Here is a 20,473-nt window from a genome sequence, read left to right as displayed (position 1 = left end):
TACTGTGTATGTCCCTATACCTTCATGTTTGTGTTGAACATGTTGAACCGGCGATATTAATCACGGCTGCTTAATTATTATGTGGATGGACAGCATGCAGCAATATTAGTAGAACTCATTGGTAAAGTTGGAAATTCCATTTGATCAAAAGTTATGAATTTTTAACATTTCATTGCTGCCATAGCTGGCTACATGTGATGTCACACATGGACAATAACAAAGAACCCCACAAACTGTAATATCTAATGAAAATAACATTTTCCCTCTAACAATTCCCTCTCTTTTCTGAAAGAGGTAAGTCCATTTTTTCATTGTACTACAAAAATGAAAAAATATTTAAATTATTTTTCTATTTTCTTTGTGTCATCTATGTGTGACATCATGAACCTGTGCAGTCTTCTCATCCAGCAATGGTCACACCGATATTTCAAAAATCTATAACTTTTGAACAAAATTGCTCAATTTTCCTCATACTTTGCTGATGTGTTCTGCTAATATTGCTGCATTCTTTCAATCTATACATATACATGACATATCATTGGTTTTATTCTCCCAACATAATCAGCATAATAACACATGAATATAAACAAGGGATCATTCAAGCCTCACACAGTAGCACATAGTCGTGACCTGAAGTACATTTGTATTACATGGAGCCTGTAAGTCCTCCTTCTGCAAGAATAACACCTAGGATCATTCATCATTTCACAGTCTATTCAGGCATGACAAAGGTAGGCCTACAGCATTTAGCAGGGTCCAGGAAGCTACATTACAAGGAACATGGAGTGTGTTTTTTTTTTTTTTTTTAACACTACCAGCCTACGAATAATTATCATCTCCCTCTTCCTCTGTTACAGCTCAATCCACAAGTGATGTCAATGCATACATCACCCCAGTTTAGCTCTTCTTAAGCTGCCGAACAGGATTTTCCATTCGAGATTCAAGGTTTTCACAATTATTATCACTATATATATATATATATATATATATATATATATCATTGTTGGTATGACATCATAAACAGTATCTACCTGTATAGTAGTAGGATAGTAATCCATTTGTACATGAAACAAAAGATATGACACATACATGATTTGATTGGAAAATTGTCAACCATTTAATATTGCTAATTATATACCAGTACAGCTGTATATGTTACATATGTGACATCTACAATTGACAGATTTAAGAGGATGATTTTATCACCATGACTTATTTAGCAATGTAAATATGTTAAGAAAATATTACTGAATAGTATGACTTCTCATTTCAAAAACCACTCACATGTATAACAAACAGAAGCTTGGTTAGTATCATTTCATATTACATGCTTGCATAAATCGAGAAATAGCCATGACTTGAAAGACAATACAACTTTAACAGTAACTTGATATCAAGCTATTAAAAGGTCAACAAATCACATATGAATAACTATTTGTATTGTAAACTAACTTTATGAGATAGTGTGTGCAGAATGGTTACTCCCTGGTAAGAGATGACTGTGATATACCAGATCCAAACTAAAGCATCATAGAGGGAAAAATTCTGCTCCTGACAAACTCTGTTTTCCATCATTATACAGCCAATTTATACAGGAAACTTTGGAGCACTCCAGGAAAGTATATGATAGAAGTTCCTGCACACGCCAAGGTCACTCATAGCCACTTCATCTGTGGTCTTGGTGTGCAAGGAGTCTGGATGAACAAAATCAGAGGGGCATAAGTCAAAGCACTTTAGGAATGCTCACTAGGTTCAACTTAGTGTATGAATGGCATAATAGATATCACATCTGTCTCATATTGCTGTTTCACGTGTAATTAACAACATTACTGATAGCATAAGTACTCAGATATCATTAGGACAGGCCAAGGACAGCATTATAGGAATACATGTATAAAATGTATTTCAATCTAAGGCCAGTCACACATCAAATCACAGAACCATAGTCTTCACTTTTTCTTCTTCTGACTGATGATGGTAAAGCATGTACAAGTCTTTTCTACATTTTCTGACTCCATCCATTCCTTGTGCACTGAAGAACATTCATATAATGCTAAACACATTTGATAAATCATTGACTTACATTAACTATTGCCTCTTCAAATGTCACTCTTGAGATGATTACATAGACGTTTCTAAGCATGGAATTTAATTTTCCAGTCTTGACATCACAGAAATACAGATCAAAGATAGTAGAGATAGAGGTAGGTATCATTGATACAGATAACCTATGAAAATAAGCCACGCCAGTGAGAGGTATGAATGGGTTTTGGTTGCCTTGTTATTCTGCTGCACACTTTAATTTGCTAGCATCACATAAAAACACTAATGACAAGATTGAAATATACACAGCTACAACTTGTATGGCTTGATGTAACACACTTGTGTATCTCTATGTATTTCACAAACAGTTGTAACAAAAATAAATATGATCACTTATATGGTGGTACTAAAAATATAATATATCCTATTTTAAATGACAAAACAAGGAATGGTACTACTAAAATACTTATACAAACTTTCTGTCAGAGGTATGCTGGCTTTTTTGAGTTTCAAAGTGTCACTGGATCAGTTTTGTAATGTAAATCAGTGGAGGATTTCTACATTTAGGAAGTGATATTTGGAAATGCTTGAAGTTTTGGGAATGATTGAAGGAGATTCAAACAGTGTCTGCTCTACAACCCAGAGTACGCTTACATTATATTATGTGATCGCCCAGCTTAAAACTCCTCAAAAAGTCGCAGATTAGGATGTTCTGTAATGAACCAAAATAGTTATTTTGGTTGAGTGACCCAAATTTGTCATGTTTGTCTTTGGTGGGAAAGTAATCTTTTTCTCTATCTCTGTCAAAATTTGGTGGCTTAAAACAGAAAAGAAAATCCAGACAGCATTTTTTTTTCTGGACCATAATTTTTTTTTTTTTTTGGCAGGTGCTGCTTTCACTTGGAAATAGAACATGTTTTAATTGATGCATCTACATTGTATGCCTGAGTGACTCAATTCTTTAAATCCTCTTTTCTCCCTTTGCATTAAACTGCACTTCCTAACTCTCTCTTATTTCAGTCACTTTTTTTAATAGGTTAGGGAAGTCCAATCTTGACAAGTTGTACAGCATTTTGAAGATTAGATCTTACTTTCTTAAACTACAGCTGTACATAAAAAGTGTAAATTCATTTTGGCCAACCCTTGTTGGTTTTGAGCTGGGTGATCACGTATCATAAGAAGACTATTATTGCACAATGATACAACAATACCAGTGGCTCTGGTGTTTTAGAGAATTTTAACGTCACTTTTTCCACACAGAAAGCCTGAGTGTATAAATCCTGCAAGAAAAATGACAGGCAGAACATATAACCTTCTTGTTCCTAAGTCTTGAGGCAGACAGAGATATCACTGACTGAATGTAGTCATGATTACAAACTTGATCCATGATCAACTACTTTAGACTGGTTTAGAGATCACTATACTCTAGCTTTGGCAGATGCTTAGAACAAAACACTAACATCCCTGATGCACTCAGAGCAGAAAGAAATGCCATGATGTCTAGCTAAAGAACTTGTGGGATTACTGCATAATAGCTTCACATTGCACAAACAACCTGACTCAAATGAGTCATGACGGTCTAATGTTTCCATGTCATTACATCCAAGCTACCGGTAAATGACTTTCTCTCTTTGGGACCTTTTGCGTGAATATTTCAAATAGTGTATGTCTCTCTTTTTTTGACAAGAATGTGCTTTCTGGATGAATATAAAGACAATTTGCACTAAAATGACACTACACTATAGCCATATAAATTTTTCCACATGATATTTCTAGAATTACACAAATATTGCAAGGCTAAGCACAGTGTAATCGTAAAAGACATAGTTTACATCTGCATTTACCATGGTAACTTAGTAGAGTTGACCTTGGGAGCTGCTTGCATGTACACTCTAACAGACTGTTCTATGAAGCAGCTTTATAACTTAACTTGTAGAGCTTTTCTCCACACTCTTCTAATTTGTTGCCATATTCCAGGTTCTGTGGAAAGATGATCAGATGAAATAAAGTTTAAAAGTGATGCACTACTGAGCAGATTTCTGGTCAATGAGATACTGAAATATCATTATTTACAACAATGCAACGATACAAGCAACTACATAACACATGCACACAAACACACACACACATACTCACACGCATACACACACAAACATAAAATTGCCACCAGAAGTTGAGTGGACATTGCCATTCACCTTTAGAAATTGACACATGTCTAAACAGATAGAGTTGAGTATACAACATAAAAACAGGCTGACTAAGTTTACTCTATTTGGCCAAAGCTGTCTTTGCCTCGTCGGGCATTTTATCTTAGCAAACTTTTCACAACTAATTAAAAAAAGGCTCATTTAATCATCCTTTTCGATACATGTAGTTCTTTCATTGATATGACCAGTGCTAAAGCATCATATCGTCCGGTTCGTGTGACCGGCGAATCCCTCAGGTTTGCGTAAGAATGACAATTCGAGAAAATCGCGTTTGAAGTTAACCCATTTTTGACTTATGGTTGCTACACTTTCATGTCTATAATTTCCAATTATTTTTGTAGTACATCAGACTTCAATTCTTGCTCTAACTTGTGAAGTTTTTATCGAATTGTATTGTTAACGAATAAGTGGGAAATCGTCAAAGAGCTGCATGCATGTATTTTCGGTCTGCAAAGAACGTTGTCATTTTCCATGTGTGTCCATATGTACATGTACATTGAGCGTTGTCATTGTCAACGCATGTATTACATAGTACGCGCACTGTGCGCGCGGTCAATGAACTGTTGAATCTCAAAAACTACACGCGAGTCAATGCGCACTGATTCGTCGGTTCGGTGACCGCGCGCGGTCACCGAACCGTCGAATCGCCTGATTGTTTAACACACGCGTCTATGGGGAAAACAAATAATTTTCACAAATGGAATTACATACTTCTACAAAAGTGATAACTAAATAATAATAAAATAATGATAAAATTACACCGAATTACACACTGAGAATTTCAGAATATACGTAGTATGGAAGGTCTACTATCGAAATGAGTGAAAATCTCAAAATCGAAAATTTGACCCAAAATCGAGTGATTCGTCGGTTCGTGTGACGGCGACGATATATACAAGGAAACTGTTTTGAGGCACACCATGTTTAAAATATTAGATATTGGTATACCACAACCTACTGTCCCTGGGCAGTTTGGACTCTCCTCCACATGAACACCTACAAGGAACATAGGACTTCAAAATGTTTAAAGCTCACCATGTACATCAGACCATGCATGCATCACAAAACCTACAAAAGTCACATCACCTGGTTTTATGTGAGGACTGAAAATAGGTGAAATAGGTCAACCTAGTCAATTTTTTTTTATATCTTTTGAAACAGCAATTCTTCTACATAATTTTCAAGTTTGGGAATATATAACAAAAGGGAAACTGTGATTTTTGGCCATTTTTTTTATTATCATTATTACTATTTTTGTAGAATAGTGTAACTAGGTATGGTATAGCAGCCCCTCTCCATTTTTTAAAACCCTTCACATGTTTTGCTTCAAACTCTTATAACCATTGATAAGATGCTACTGCTTTGAAAGTCAGCATTAGTCATAAATAGAATGTGCTAATAAAGTGTGCAAACTTTCATTTTAATGTAATAATCCCTATACTGTGGTTTCTGCATAGAGTTTTTCCATTTTGTTTTTGCCCCATTCATCGCACAGCGCACAGCCTGGCGTGTTAAGCACTTGAATACACCTTAAACTTCAAAACCTCTTTTCTCGGTACACACTTTCTCACAGTCTGTACTTTCTCTTCATTATTTAGACAGCTAAGGAAATTCTATTTGTGTTTTGAAATTAATATTGAAATTCTATTTGTACATCATTCTAAAGCTTGGAGTCTGGTCTTTCAGAATCTGCCCTTAACTGAAAGTCCATTTCTGGCATGTTTTTGGTGGTTTTGTGATGCAGGGTTACATAAATGTTTTTCTAATTTGATGGATTTACTTCTATTCTCATCCTATCATCCCAATTGATGTACACAAACTGATGAAAGTATTGGCTGACATAAAAACAGTGGACCCTTTAGACTTGTACACATGGCAATTCTTGGTATCACTAATCTGCCCCCCGTTAAATGCACAGAAAACTTCTGCGCACGCTGCAGAGCCCCATCAAAGATACACTGTGGGATTCTTCAGTGCCATTGTTGCTTCCAGTGGTCTTGCGCACATCACAGTACCCATACATTTCAATGGAGTTTCAATATTTGTCTACTTTTTCGTTGTTACTCCTTTTTTTAAAAGAGTTGAAAGATTCTAAATTTACGGATTTGCGGTCACTAGAGTCATAGTTCACAACTGCAAGGCTTCAGTGTGCAGGTCACATGATGGAAAGCGAAGAAATCTTCCAATAAAAAATATCCCTGGATAAAGACAGGATGTGACCTGAGTGCACATGCAGCCAAAGCTGGGACAAGTTTGTCTCCTGAGCTCTCCCATAATGCATCTAAAATGCTGCTCTGTGCATGGCCCCTAGGTATTGGTGATACTGAGAATTCAGTCAGTCCTCTTTATGCCAAGGTATATCTTATACAAGACTCTTCAACTCACCTCATAATTACACTTTGGTACTCCCTCCATACCATAGAGGGCGCCCCACCAGCAGCCAGCCATCACCCCAGTAGAGTCATTATCTCCCCCATGTAGCATTCCTCGATGGCAAAGCTCCTCCCAGCTTCCATCACATCCTAGCAATGCATCATATCTGTCAAGGAAACATCAACAACAATGATAATAGCAAATTGATCTTCTCCATCCAGGACAGCCTCCTAAGTGTTGCCATTGTTTTGCGACAGACAGCCCTGCCAATGTTATTACCCCAGCACTGCCAGGTACCCGCTTATACACCTAAGTCGAGAGGGACATGGTTGGTAAAGAAATATTTTGTCTCGAGACATAGCCACTTGACGGGATTTCCAGTCGGAACTTCCGATTGAGTGTCAAGTACAGTGTCTCATTCACTATGTCACAGCGCCCCCACATGACCATGAGGGAAGACAGTTATTGTTTTGTTTTTGTTTGCTTTTTTGATGATGATGACTTCTAAATAAAAGGGATGAACATTTTAAGAATGTGAAAACACAATAATATTACAAAATAACCACAAGTGTTTGAGTATCACTGAACCAACAAAGCTCATTCCATTCCATAACAGTGGAACTGTACAGTATCTTGGTAAATGAAATTAAATGATAATGATAATTACAAAGGACTTTAATATCATGTGCCGTTACTTTAGTGTTACTATCTGAGGTGAAGAGGGGTACATAACATAATTAATAAACATAAGAATATGTTTAAAATATAAATCAATTCAATCTTGACGCTCACAGAAATAGGGTGAGCTGCCAACTAATCCTACCAGGTATTGCCTAGATATCATGTAGTAACATATCAACTTTCTTAATATTTTGCTCCTGCAGACTATTTCCCTAAGTCAGGTCGATCTTTGCGATATTCCAATCACTTTGGTTGTTACAGCAATGCAGAACTTCCTTGAAATATCACACTGTGATTAATTTGATCTCACCAAACTCATGATAATTCATTGATGATTATATAAAAGAGTCACATCTATTAAAATCATATAACTAACTTGTCATGTATTATTGTCACTTTAATTAATACAACTTTACTTTGAATCTACACTTATAGGAAATCCAATCAACTGGCAAAAGAAAACTCACGCAATCATCGGGGCATCATGTCCACTTGATCCTCCCCAGCCAGCAAAGCTGACACTCTTGTAGAAGGCATCTCTCTCCACCACTCCATATTTTTCTGGAAACATAACTGTTGGCTCCTTTCCTTCTTCCACAGGCTTGTCAAGACCTCTCTCCTTCAGGTATCCTTGCCACTTGTCAGTGAAGTATGACCATGCCTTTTCATTCTCTGTTACATCTCTCCCTACAGACTTGATGTACTTCATTACGTCACCAAGAGAGTTCATGAGATGGCTTCCCCATCTTGTGATTGCAACATTTTGGATTGCTAGCGATGTAAAGAGAGCTGCTGCAAAGGAACCAAGGTAGCCTGTGGGATGATTGTGGGTCATGCGTCCAGCCTCCACGCTGACCGCTATGAGATCTGGGAGCTGTTCCGGTCTTGGAAAGCGAAGACCAATGCACATTGCTCTCATAGCCGCCCCACAGCCTCCACCTCTACACGAAAAAACAAACAAACAAAACGGAGAAGAAAACATATCCTGTTTAACGAGATATTGATTATATTTTGTTTGGTCTTGTACTTCCCTAGAGCTATCTTCTTCACAGAGGTTTGTTTGTTTTTCTTTTTTAAATTATTTTTTGCCTCTGTGTGTGTGCGTTTGAGTGTGTTTGTTCTACTTATTTTTTGTTTTTGTTTTTCATTTTCCCCTCTACTAAGAGCATATTATACGAAAAAAAAAAAAAACAGGACAGTATGTTTTAAACTTTTGAAAAAGCTACCTCAAAGACTGAGCACTGTCAAATGACAGCATTTTCTGGATAGTAATATTTCAGCTTTGGTGTAATCTGTACATGGACAAATTGTCCGGCTGAAAATAGTTATTTTTCAAGCAAACATCACACACATTATGAGAGGATCAAGAATCAGTAGCTAATGACACATGCATTCATTCAGAATACACAACTGCATAGGGTCTTTCATTCACTCTGTGCAGACGACATGTACATGTAATATGTGACCCGCTACAATAAAAGGATCCTAAAGTCGCTGACGGCTGAGACAAGAAAATCAAGTTTGAAGTCAGATCATCAAAATCGGTCAAAACTATCGGTTTTCTCTTTTCTGCATAATTTTGTAGTCTAATGTATCGTCTACCATCTGCCGAAATTTCAAAGCTAAGTGGTCAAAGGAAAGGCAAGAAAATGGCATTTTTCTGGGCCATGATTTTCTGACTTTCAACGGAACAGAAACGTGTCGGAAGATTTGGATTTAGCACCGCAGCTAGACTCCGCCCCTAGCAACGAGGGAGTGATCTTATTGGTCAGTGCGTGGCATCCTGGTTGGTCGTTCGTAGACCGCTGGCACTAAGCTTGAATGAACATCATGGAGGTTGCTAAGAGCATACCTTCTATTGTCAAGCGGTGGAGACTGTCTTGCCTCTCCTTGATCATGATAGCATCGGAAGGAAAACTTTGAAGGCGGTTTTCTGGAAACGCTGCTTTCCTAAACCACTCAATATGCGCTAATAAAATCAGCGATATCTCATCAACAGAGTACTTTCATGAGTCATGTTATATATGAAATTAAAGTGGAAGAGCAAGGGAATAATATCATGTCATTTTCAGAAAATTGTTCTTCTTCAACTTTCGGATCCTTTTGTTGTAGCAGGTCACATACATTCACAGGTCATTCATTAATAACAAGTACATTGTATGACTAGATCATAACATGTCAAATGCCATCAGTGTACATAATAGCAGTCAATTGACATTATAATAATCATTACAATATATATAGAGTATTCGAGTTTGATACAGGACACACAGGGTTATATCGATTCAAAGGTGTTTACATACACATATTAATATACAACACCTAACTAGAATGTAGCTAGTGTATCCGATTGCTCAATAGCCCATCACGTGACATTTAGTTAAAAGTTCCATCGCACGCTATGGCTGTCAGCCATGTAATTCGTTTGAGCAAAAATGGATAGCGCATGGCTGACGTCACCCATTTCCATTGTCTCCCGTGTTATACTCACGACTGACTCTAAGTTTTTATTCCATCGCACGGCTCTGATATCACAATTTAAACGAACATTTGCCGTGCGCACTCAACAATTACAAGCACGCTTACAAGTGCATACTTTCGTCACTCATTTTTGTAAACAACTTCAACCGATGGGCTTCACGTATGTTCATACTCGGTTACAGTGACTGTGCAGCTATTCATTCGTCTTTCACGGAAAATTGCTGCCATTTCTGTGCTAAATTTAAGAATCTGTGTGGACCACATCTGTTGACGTTCAAGGTGTTGTTCAAAAAATTAGTGTTTGGACTGGACTCGTGCAATGGAACAAGATTTCGCACTTGGTGAAAGCTGAGGCAAACTATTCAACTCGGATTCGCCTCGTTGAATAGAGTGCCTCTATCTTTCGCCTCGTGCGAAATCTTGTACCATCACACTTGTGACCATTCACTATTTGTATACTATGTCTTACAGGCTGAAACCTTATAAATCATATAATGCGCAGTCTAAGTTGGTAATGCTATCACTATCTACTGCACTTAAGGTGCAAAACCCTAGTGTTATATCACCCAATACACTCAAAACTCAACATCGGTGATAAAATTACTATGGTTGCATTATATCTACTGGATGCATCGTCAAATTCAAATAATGATTGTAATCTTGATGTCAGCCAACGAACTCTCTGCTATCCTCTCAGCCCTGTGAGAATTATAAACTAGAATGTCATCTTCCAGCAAATTTCTCACCTTTTGTTAAAGGGAACAATGTATCCATCTGGTCGGCTAAGTTTGAACCGGCTGATAGATGATAGTGTTGTGCCTCCTGGAAAATATCATGTGGCATATGAAGGGGCAATTTACATTCTAATCCAATCAGAGTTCATAGAGTAATAGCTTCATAACTTTTGACAGTTTTGATGCATTCCCTAGTTTTCCAGTAATGATTGATACTGAGAGTAGAGTGTAAAACAACTAACTATAGCTCTTGAAAAGAAAGATGGAACTCTCACTGAGAAATTGGTATCTTTGGTGCCTAACACAAATTTCAGACTTCTGAACATGATACAGCTTTTGAGGATATGTTAATAGCTCTATTCTACACAGAGTTACTTCATGGAAAAGACATGTTCTTTAATATTAAAACATTTTTGTAGGAGCGAAAAATGCACAATATATGACTTTCCTTTTCTGCTACAATTATAGAATACAACAAAAATTTACCTGTAAACATCAGAATAATTGAGTGGTACTGTAAGATATCAATATAAAGAAAAATAAAATGTCTGACAGATTAATTATTCATACCCGGTGCTCGACCACTCATATCTTTGCTGCCTTGGTGGTATTCTCCAGCAAGCTCCAAGAACAGTTTTTCCCCAACAGGCTTGCCACTAAGAAGAGCTGGAAATTGAAGAAATTCAGAAATTCAGAGATAGAAAATTACTGTGTTCACTGAATATACATTGGTAAGGGTTAATTCATTCATTGAAGTTATTATATAGTGCCTGGAATATCTTTTTATAAATATCAAAGTCAGCAGAAAAAAAAGAGGTGTTAAATTGTACCCGTAATTGTGCTGAAAGTTACATGTGATATTGGGAGCAGTGGTAGGGCATTATAGGCTAGTCTCCCTTGTAATGCTATCGTGTGTAATGCTATCTCAAACAAGGAAAAGTAGAAATTACGCGGTGTGTAATATATGTCCCCGCCGGAAGTAGCATTTTGTAGCAAATGTACAATACAGGTCAAAAATCAAGGTCAAAGGTCAAAATTCTGTGTAGAAGTTCTGAAGCCCTCACCTGGTGCCACCACATACAGCAAACAGAATTGAAATCGGGTTAGAAATGGCGAAGGAGTAGCATTTTGTAGCAAAATGTACAATACAGGTAAAAAATCAAGGTCAAAGGTCAAAGAAGTCAAAGGTCAAAATTCTGTGTAGAAGTTTTGAAGCCCTCACCTAATGCCATCACATAAAGCAAACGGAATCAAAATCGCGTTAGAAATGGCGAAGGAGTAGCATTTTGTAGCAAAATGTACAATACAGGTCAAAAATCAAGGTCAAAGGTCAAAGAAGTCAAAGGTCAAAATTCTATGTAGAAGTGTTGAAGCCCTCACCTAGTGCCATCACATAAAGCAAACGGAATCGAAATCGGGTTAGAAATGGCGAAGGAGTAGCATTTTGTAGCAAAATGTACAATACAGGTCAAAAATCAAGGTCAAAGGTCAAAGAAGTCAAAGGTCAAAATTCTGTGTAGAAGTTTTGAAGCCCTCACCTAGTGCCATCATATAAAGCAAACGGAATCGAAATCGGGTTAGAAATGGCGAGGGAGTTGCATTTTGTAGCAAAATGTACAATATAGGTCAAAGGTCAAGGTCAAAGGTCACGACAGAAATTCTGTGTAGAAGTTTCAAAGCTCCCATGTAGTGCTATCATATAAAGCAAACAGAATCAAAATTGGCTCTTAAATGACAGAGAAGTAGCAAATTGAAGATTTTGATCACACACGGACGCACACACGGACACACGGACGGACGGACGGACGGACACACGGACACACACACGTACGGAGCCCGTTTCATAGTCCCCTGCTCGAACTCGTTCGGCGGGGACAAAAAAAGGATAGGAGCAACTTTACATTTGTTGCTCTCCCCTCCTCTCCCCTCCTCTGCCCTTCATCCTGAATAAGTTGGGGGTTTTTATGATTCAATATGAAAAATACACATTCCCTTGACTTGTTGCTGACATACATTTCGGGTAATAGCATTTCCCCTGCCTTCTAAAAGATGTAAGTGCTCTCTCATTATAAAGTGAAAATGCATTGAATTCTTTTATATTTTCTGTCCATGTGTGATGTCAGAAATTGTTGTAGTCCTCTCATCCAACGGTGGTGGCACCAAAACTGTACAAATTTTTAACATTTGAAGCAATTGTCAGATTTTCCACAAACTTCACTGAAGTGTTACAAAATATGCATTCCCTCAATCCACATAAAATAATTTGGGTTTAAATCTCTTTTAAAAACAGATTAATATTCTTACCTCTGGCTGTAGCAAGATGAAGTACTGTATCATCACTCACTGGAAATGCAGGCACTGGAGACAGAAAATAAGAAACACGTCAATGATTCACTACAGAGAAATGTATCTATTACCAAGTCTTCATGGTTGTAATCAAACCAGACAATAAACACTTCAAATAGGGGAATCTTTAAGTTAGTATTAAAAGATTGATATTTTTCTTTTTTCAGCTTTTAAGGGAGGATACGATATATGAAATCAGTCACATTAAAAAAGACCTCACATGTAACTGAGGTCTTTACCATTAGCAATCTACTGGCCATGAGAAGGGTATATATCAAACACAGTGATCATTAATTATCCCACATGATAATATTTGTTTAAACTCACTTCAGTGTGATCAGTTTAACTAAAAAATAAGGACTACAATATCATGCATTATTCAAAATACTTTTCTTTTTTTTTCTTGTGACACGCACTGTAACTTGCACAAAACAGCACCTACATTTAGACCGTATACATGCTTATTTGTACTGAAAGTATTATTACATGTATTATCATCAATATTATTGTCTCTATCATCACAAGTTGTCTCTTAGAGATCAAAATCATGACAAGTTCCATCCTGGAACCTTAGACTTCTAGTACTTTTCTGAGGATTCTCACAATCCCCAACAATGATGCTTTTTTTTTTTTTTTTGGAGCATTTGCACCTGGGTGGGCACATCCACATTGTCATTATTGTTATTATTATATTTTCATTGTTGTTAATGTCATTATAATCATTGCTTTTATTCATTTGACACTTAATTTTGCAAGACACAATACAAGTGAATAATCAAACAAGAAACAAACAAACAAATAAATCAAGCATAATACAAAAACTAGAAATGTCGCTATGGCAACTGGTATGCCTCCGCCATAATGCATGATTCTCCTAATAGGTCTAGATAGTACATGTGGACAATGTGTGATTACATTTTCACAATATTGGCAAAATATTAAAATGACAAGTTTGTCACAAATGTGTTGAATGTTCACCTTCCTTGACCTAGGTTTAATTGGATGAATAGGAGAGCATGTATTTGGGGATTTAAGGACTTTAACTTGACTTTGACCCATTCATACGTTTATGCATTGAGTAATTTTCAAGGTATGGAGAAAAAGTGCAATTTCTGCATTGAATAGTAAATTGTTACCATTTTCATCTGGCCTGTGACCCTAAAATTCATAAGATAATCACTGTCAGGCAGAACATGCATAAATATGTAGTAAGTTTCAAGATAACTTGAGCCACTTCTGAGATATGGAGGAAAAAGTTAGTTCAGCACTTGATCTTTGACCTTTTGACCTTTGAGGCAAAAAAAAAAAGAAAAAAAAAACTTTCCAGAGAATCTATGAGGTTATACATCCATACACCAAATGTAAAAAAAAAAAAAATAATCCTGCTGGCATTGCATAAACATGAGGGAAATAGTAAAATCTTGAAGTGTTGCCCTTGACCTTTAACCCCTGACCTTTGACCCCATGAACCCTAAATTGTCTAGATAATCACTGCCAGTCAGTACATGTATATATACTATGTTCCATGAAGATACCTTGAACAATTTCCAAGGTACAGAGAAAAAAGTGAAGTTTTAATATTTTTACTTGACCTTTGACCTTCGACCTCATGACCCCAAACTTTCACCAGAGAATCTTAAATAGGTTATACATGTATACACTAAGTTTCAAGAAAATATCTTCAGGCATTGCATAGATATGGTGGAAATAGTGAAATGTTATGTATTTGACCTTGACCTTTTGACCTTTGACCTTGAGCATGTGCACCCAAAAGTTGATAGGCACAACTTCACCCCCTAATACACATACATACCAAGTTTCATTAGGATATCTCAAAAGATTTTTAGTTACGCTGTCCACAAAATTAATTACAGACGGACGGACGGAAGGACGGATGGACGGACAACCTGAAAACATAATGCCTCCGGCACCAATTTGTGGCGGAGGCATAAAAAAGTACAAAAAGGTTAGGCTTCCCTTGATGTGCTTCCCAAAGTTGCCAGGGTGGAAAAAAAAAAAGCAATAAAAACAAAAGAAAAATCACAGTATGGCTTTGGGTCCTTCCCACCAACTGAAGGAAGTTCATCAGGGAAAAGCTAAAAGTAGAACATTAAAATAAAAAAAAAAACACCTTAATATCATGATGTTAATTGACAATTTCAAATTGAGCATGTACACTAAAGGCATGAATCATTGTACATAAGAACAAGAGATATCACTATGACAACTGACGCTCCTTGCCATCTATTATTCTAACAAGTCTACAGAACATCTCGCTGCTGCAAGACAGCAGCTTCACATGATTGACAAGCATCACTATGTTTACACCAATTTTCATGACTATCAGGGCCTTCCCGAGCCAATAGAATTTTTTTTTTTTTTTTTTTTATTGTGAAAACTTCACATTTTCTCCTGACCATCAAGCCCAAGGCCCAAGTCTTCCCCTAAAAAATCAGTACGCATCAATGCAGTATAGGGAAGTGTAATCAAGTTTATACTGGTACACTGAAACATTTACACGGTACATCTCTGTACAGAGAAAGCAATGTAACTCCACAACTAAATAGTATAATTCTTAGCTAGCCAAGCCAAATCCTCACCAAGGATCCTCACAGTATCTAGCCAGATTTGCCTCACCAGTATAAGGTCCTCACAGCACTTTAAACAACATGTTAACTTGCATCGTACTACTTCAGTGCACAACGTAAGAATTAAAGTCAGTTCCTTACACTTGACCTTTAATTTGGTCACTCCTCCCAGGGCTGCCACTTCTTTATGGATGTCAGCTCCAACAAAGTTGAATTCCCAGGACCCAGATTTGTACCCCATCGCATCCCCCACACCACTCAACAACATGGCTGCCTGGTACCTCGACAGCATGTCTGCTTGACTTCCACTGGCCATCAGGTTGTCAATTCTGAAACAGGATTTTCTACAAAGATCTGTAAAAACAATCAACAAAAGAAAAGATGTGGTAGAAAAAGCTGCTGAAAAAAATTACCATTTTCCTTCGACAAAGATTCTGCTCAATCCCCTTTTGACTCCATAAGAAAAGATGATACATAATGGAAGTCACATAAAAAAAAAAAACACCATATAATCAATATTGATTATAATATCTGAGCATGGAGGGCAGAGATGATGTGAGATGATAAAAATGGTACAAGAAAATTTACATGCCAGTGTTCAAAAGTCTCATGTTGTTTTGTTTTGTTTTCACCATAGATAGTGTTTAATGTGATGCGTAAAGAAAAAAAAAGAACAGAATGGCAATTAGCAGGTGTTTGTGTATAGTGTGTCTATCAGTGAGAACAGTCACGACTTTGAAACACGCAGACAGATGCAAAACACTATACACACACACACACAATGCAGACACATACAATGTAATGCATATAGATATCTACATCCATGACCATAAAATACATCTTCACAGGGCTATGATATTATTACACGCAGTCTATCACAAAGACAGACTTTTTGAGGAGCTGGAATGTGGTCCTTCTAGGAAGGTAGCCTTGGTTGAAGCAGAGCTTGTACTGTAAGGCTCCTCTGAAAAATACAAGGTATGTGATTTTGAATTAAACCTTAAGTGGTTTAATTAGTAACTTTAAAAAAAAAAATGAATATAAATAAATAAATAAACTAGCGAAGCACTCTGAGAGCACAGACCTCCGCCAAGCATGCAGCTCATTTCCACCACTGATCTTGTTCTTCCATAGAGATTTCAGTGATTTCTACCCATACGTACTTTGATAGCATTGTGTGCTGAAAGTTGCCCGATTTCCCAATTATAGAAGCCTTTGTTGTTCAAACGTTATAAACCCTCAGCTGCACGGCGCGCCTCGCCTTGTAGCAGAAACTCTATAGAGAGCACGCACTTTAAACTCCCAAGTTCATTGACCCTATACTGCCAAAATATCAAAAATCCTTCATAAATTCCCGAAAAATTCTCAGATCACTACCAAAATTTAATCATCTGTTACATTGTACTTGAATCATTCTAAACCTTTCCTGCATGTTTCATTCAAATCTGTAAACTACTTTTTGATTTATTTTGCACAATGACAAACAAACACACAAACCAACGGTAACGAAAACATAACCTCCTCCCTTGGCAGAGGTAATAAAGAATACTGCTTATCATAGTACATACAATTTGAATAGGCAAGAGTATAAAAATTGGCTTAAATAAGCAATCTACACACTACAAACACTAGATCTGCTTAAACATAAAACATATAGTCTATCAATATCCAAAAGCAAGAGTATAAGAAAGCCTAAAAAAGAAAATATAGATAGTGAAAAAGAAGAAGAGATGAAATAGAGATTGCAAAGGAGTAAGACTAATGAAAATATTTACAGAGGTCATATGAGCATAAAAAATACTTTATTCAAGCACCCATCGTTTACATGCATGAAGACTTTATAAATTTATATATAAAGTTGAAGTCCTGCATTTATAAGTGAAGTCAGGATAGATTATTCAGGTTAAACATACACAATGAAAATATCATGACTGTAACATACATGTGCCCATGTGAAAGTTGTATAAATCCTCTACTTTAAGGAGATTACTTTGATAAAAGAGGTTTTCAGTATGTGCTAAAAAGCTGCATTTATTAATGATTCTAATAAATAACTCGCTTCTGAACCATAAATATGTGTCAACATGTAATCATCAATGCAATGCAATGTAAATGAAAAATGCAAATGCAATGTAAATGCAATGTAAATGCAATGTAAATGTAAATGGAAATGGAAATGAAATGAATAAATTCAATTCAATTCAATAAATATTTTTCTTGTCTCTGTTTTAAGTGAGTTCCCCCATGCAAGAATGCCATAATTAAGATATGGGAGGATTAAGAATATAACATTTTTAAAATGCTTTTTGGAAGAAAAAATCTTCACTTTATGTATTTATAGACAAAAGCTTTGAAAGATTACTAAGGTGCAATTTCCAACTAAGATTATCATCAAGTTCAAGTTCAAGTTTATTCAAAGTTTCCACAATACAAAAATTTACATAAAAACAATATGTAACAAGGAATTCATTGTTGAATATATGCGATTAAAACAATTTGCAGAATATTTGAATATAAATTGACAGTGCATGTAGATGCATTATAGATGTAAAGTGGAGGGGTCTTAGAAAAGCAAGCTTGTATAATAAGACGCCTGAAAGGCAAGCTAAGAAGACATGTAATATAACAACTCACTATATGTGACTCTGCACCTCAAAACAAACAAAAAGTCGCCAGACATGAATATTTAGTTAAGACCATATTATGAAAGAGCAGACTCTAAGCTTTAAAATGATGTATAACTCAAATCAAATGGACTCTCCTAACCTATCTAAATATTGGAAAGAAAGAACAAACTCAGGAAAAGTCTGAACTGAGAAAAGAGGCAGTGAAGTACAGTGTCTATTCAAGCGCTAAAATCTTTACCAAACCGTGCTGGCTGTGCGATGAATGGGAAAAAGAACAGGAAGTAAACCACCAGAGTAACAACAATGAAGGGATTATCAGATTAAACTGAAATTAAGCATGCCTCATTAACCTATTCTGTCCATAATTAATGCCAACTTTCAAAGCAGTAGCACTATCCTTTCAAAAGTTATTAGAGTTGAAAGTGAAGAGTGTGGACAAGGTTTTTTAGAAATGAAAAAGGGATTCTAAAGACACACCTCATCACACTATTCTACCAAAAATGTTCGAGATAAACTGCTTCAAAACACACTTTCCTGCCCGTTTTATGATACCAAATTTGAGCATAATGTAAAAGAAGACCCGCTCTTTCAGAAAATATGAAAAAGTCAAGTTCGGCTAGGTCGACCCATTTCACTTATTTTCAGTCCTCACGCAAAATCAGTGTGTGCGACTTTATGTTCGTTTTGAGGTGCACGGTCACATATACAAACATATTAAAGCCACAGAATAATTTTAGTGGAATCCCTCAAGAAGCGCAGCAACCACACCCCAGAGACCAAATGTATAACCCAAGAAATTTCGTGAAATTTACTCTATTTATTTGAACACCATGCAGTCAGTATGACATTGCCGAGCAATTCACTAATATATAAAATGAATAAAAGTGGACCCAGCTCAGGAGAGACCCTTGGGGTACACCTACAGTGTAGAGTCATGACCATCTGTATATAGGCCTACAGCTGTATTGCTTTCTATTTGAAAGGCAACTTCTAAACCAATCAAGAGCTACACCTCAAACTCCATAATGGCAGTTTCTTTAAAAGAATATTGTGATCGACCGTGTCAAATACAAAGGCTTACCGTACCAAAGATGTAATCCATAATATATAAGTTGTTGGCGTATACGTTATATGAATCTTATTTAGATGACTGGTGTGATGTCTGATGAGAAGAGCTATGATCTCATTCTTCGACACTCGACAGTGAGTAATGGTTAGACCTATCCTAACTATACACAGCCCAGTCGCTGTACATGGTACGTCGCGACATAGCGTAACAGCTGGTGTCTGGTCGGGCTAGACCTATCCCTATGTATTAACACATTCATACCTACCCCGCCCCGAGGTGCTGAAGGTACATGTAACCAGTCGCTGGTGGCACTGCTACAGTGCGTGGTGCGGTTTTTTTAACTCATACCCGGAAGAATTTGAATTTGAATTGAATTTGAAACCTGTTTTCACTTCTGTACATCACAAGCTCATATTTGTATGACTCATGAGTCATATTAAATATTGTCAATGTCCGGTCCGAATACCCCGTCATTCCAATACTACGATCTGTATTATACAGATCGTACATTCGTAGTCCAACAGATATAGGCCCTACACTACAGTAAATTTATATCTGTTGGACTATGGACACCGCCTGTTTACATTTAGGCACAGCGTTGGGGACGTGACCACACCGTCATCATTAGATGATTCAGTGCAAAAGAGATTGCGCAATAAATTTACAGTGTTACCGGCGATACATGAGAGAGCTCGAGTCATACAGTAGTCAGTACTGTAGACTTGTCATAGAGCTGTAAATGCAGCTCTATGAGACTAGTCCACATTGTGGGAACAATAAATTTTACCTGCTACGAACGAGTCTACGCTTCGTTCACTGACCACCAGCGCTGCGCTGCTGACCCAGGCATCTGGTGCGGTGTGTAGACTGAAATCAAGATCTCAGCTGGCCTGCCGTTGCTGTAATGCCAGCGCCAGTGTGCTTCGGGTTAAGGTAGGTAGCGTTATTAATACGTTGCATAGTACTGTGTAGAAGACCCGTCATTACGTGGGTACAGACTACAGACGCATGGGGAACCGAAATGACGATCAGTGATTATGCCCCGATCACCTGACATTAATCATTATCACGTGATCTTTAGCACGCTCGTACTTTGCAGTTTATCCCCTCGCCTCCTCGCCGAAAAAAAATATCGCTCCCCGTGCCCCCAACGACCGCCACCGGCACCACCAATAATAATAACAATAATGATAATTATAGTAATAATAATAATAATAACAATAATAATAATAATAATAATAATAATAATAATAATAATAATAATAATAATAATAATAACATAATAATAATAATAATAACATAATAATGATAATAATAATAATAA

General features: G+C 36.8%; 1 protein-coding gene across 1 annotated transcript; it reads right to left on the bottom strand.

Moving 5' to 3' along the window:
• Window positions 1-1,093: 1,093 nt before the first annotated feature.
• On the bottom strand, window positions 1,094-20,070 carry LOC140238422 (ADP-ribosylhydrolase ARH1-like). Its single transcript, XM_072318331.1, has 9 exons — window positions 19,937-20,070; window positions 15,595-15,807; window positions 12,824-12,877; window positions 11,090-11,185; window positions 10,532-10,607; window positions 7,772-8,245; window positions 6,636-6,789; window positions 3,888-4,023; window positions 1,094-1,694 (listed from the first exon to the last, which is right to left on the bottom strand). Exons 2-8 carry the CDS (start codon window positions 15,767-15,769, stop codon window positions 3,949-3,951), a joined length of 1,104 nt encoding a protein of 367 aa, XP_072174432.1. The 5' UTR covers window positions 15,770-15,807; window positions 19,937-20,070; the 3' UTR covers window positions 1,094-1,694; window positions 3,888-3,948.
• Between the last annotated feature and the right edge of the window lie 403 nt (window positions 20,071-20,473).

This window comes from Diadema setosum, chromosome 15 (assembly GCF_964275005.1).
Source record: "Diadema setosum chromosome 15, eeDiaSeto1, whole genome shotgun sequence".
Classification (NCBI taxonomy): domain Eukaryota; kingdom Metazoa; phylum Echinodermata; class Echinoidea; order Diadematoida; family Diadematidae; genus Diadema; species Diadema setosum.
The sequence above is the reverse complement of the archived record's forward strand: the minus strand, read 5'-3'. Positions and strand labels throughout refer to the sequence as shown.

What these genes read in the sequence shown, in the direction of transcription:
- LOC140238422 (XM_072318331.1), bottom strand. Translation starts at nt 15,769, where the DNA reads ATGGCCAGTGGAAGTCAAGCAGACATGCTGTCGAGGTACCAGGCAGCC. An exon ending in TATGAGTGGTCGAGCACCGG is followed by an intron (nt 10,608 to 11,089) that starts GTATGAATAATT and finishes GATATTTTCCAG; the next exon opens with GAGGCACAACACTATCATCT. An exon ending in TACCAAAGTGTAATTATGAG is followed by an intron (nt 4,024 to 6,635) that starts GTGAGTTGAAGA and finishes ATCTTTCCACAG; the next exon opens with AACCTGGAATATGGCAACAA.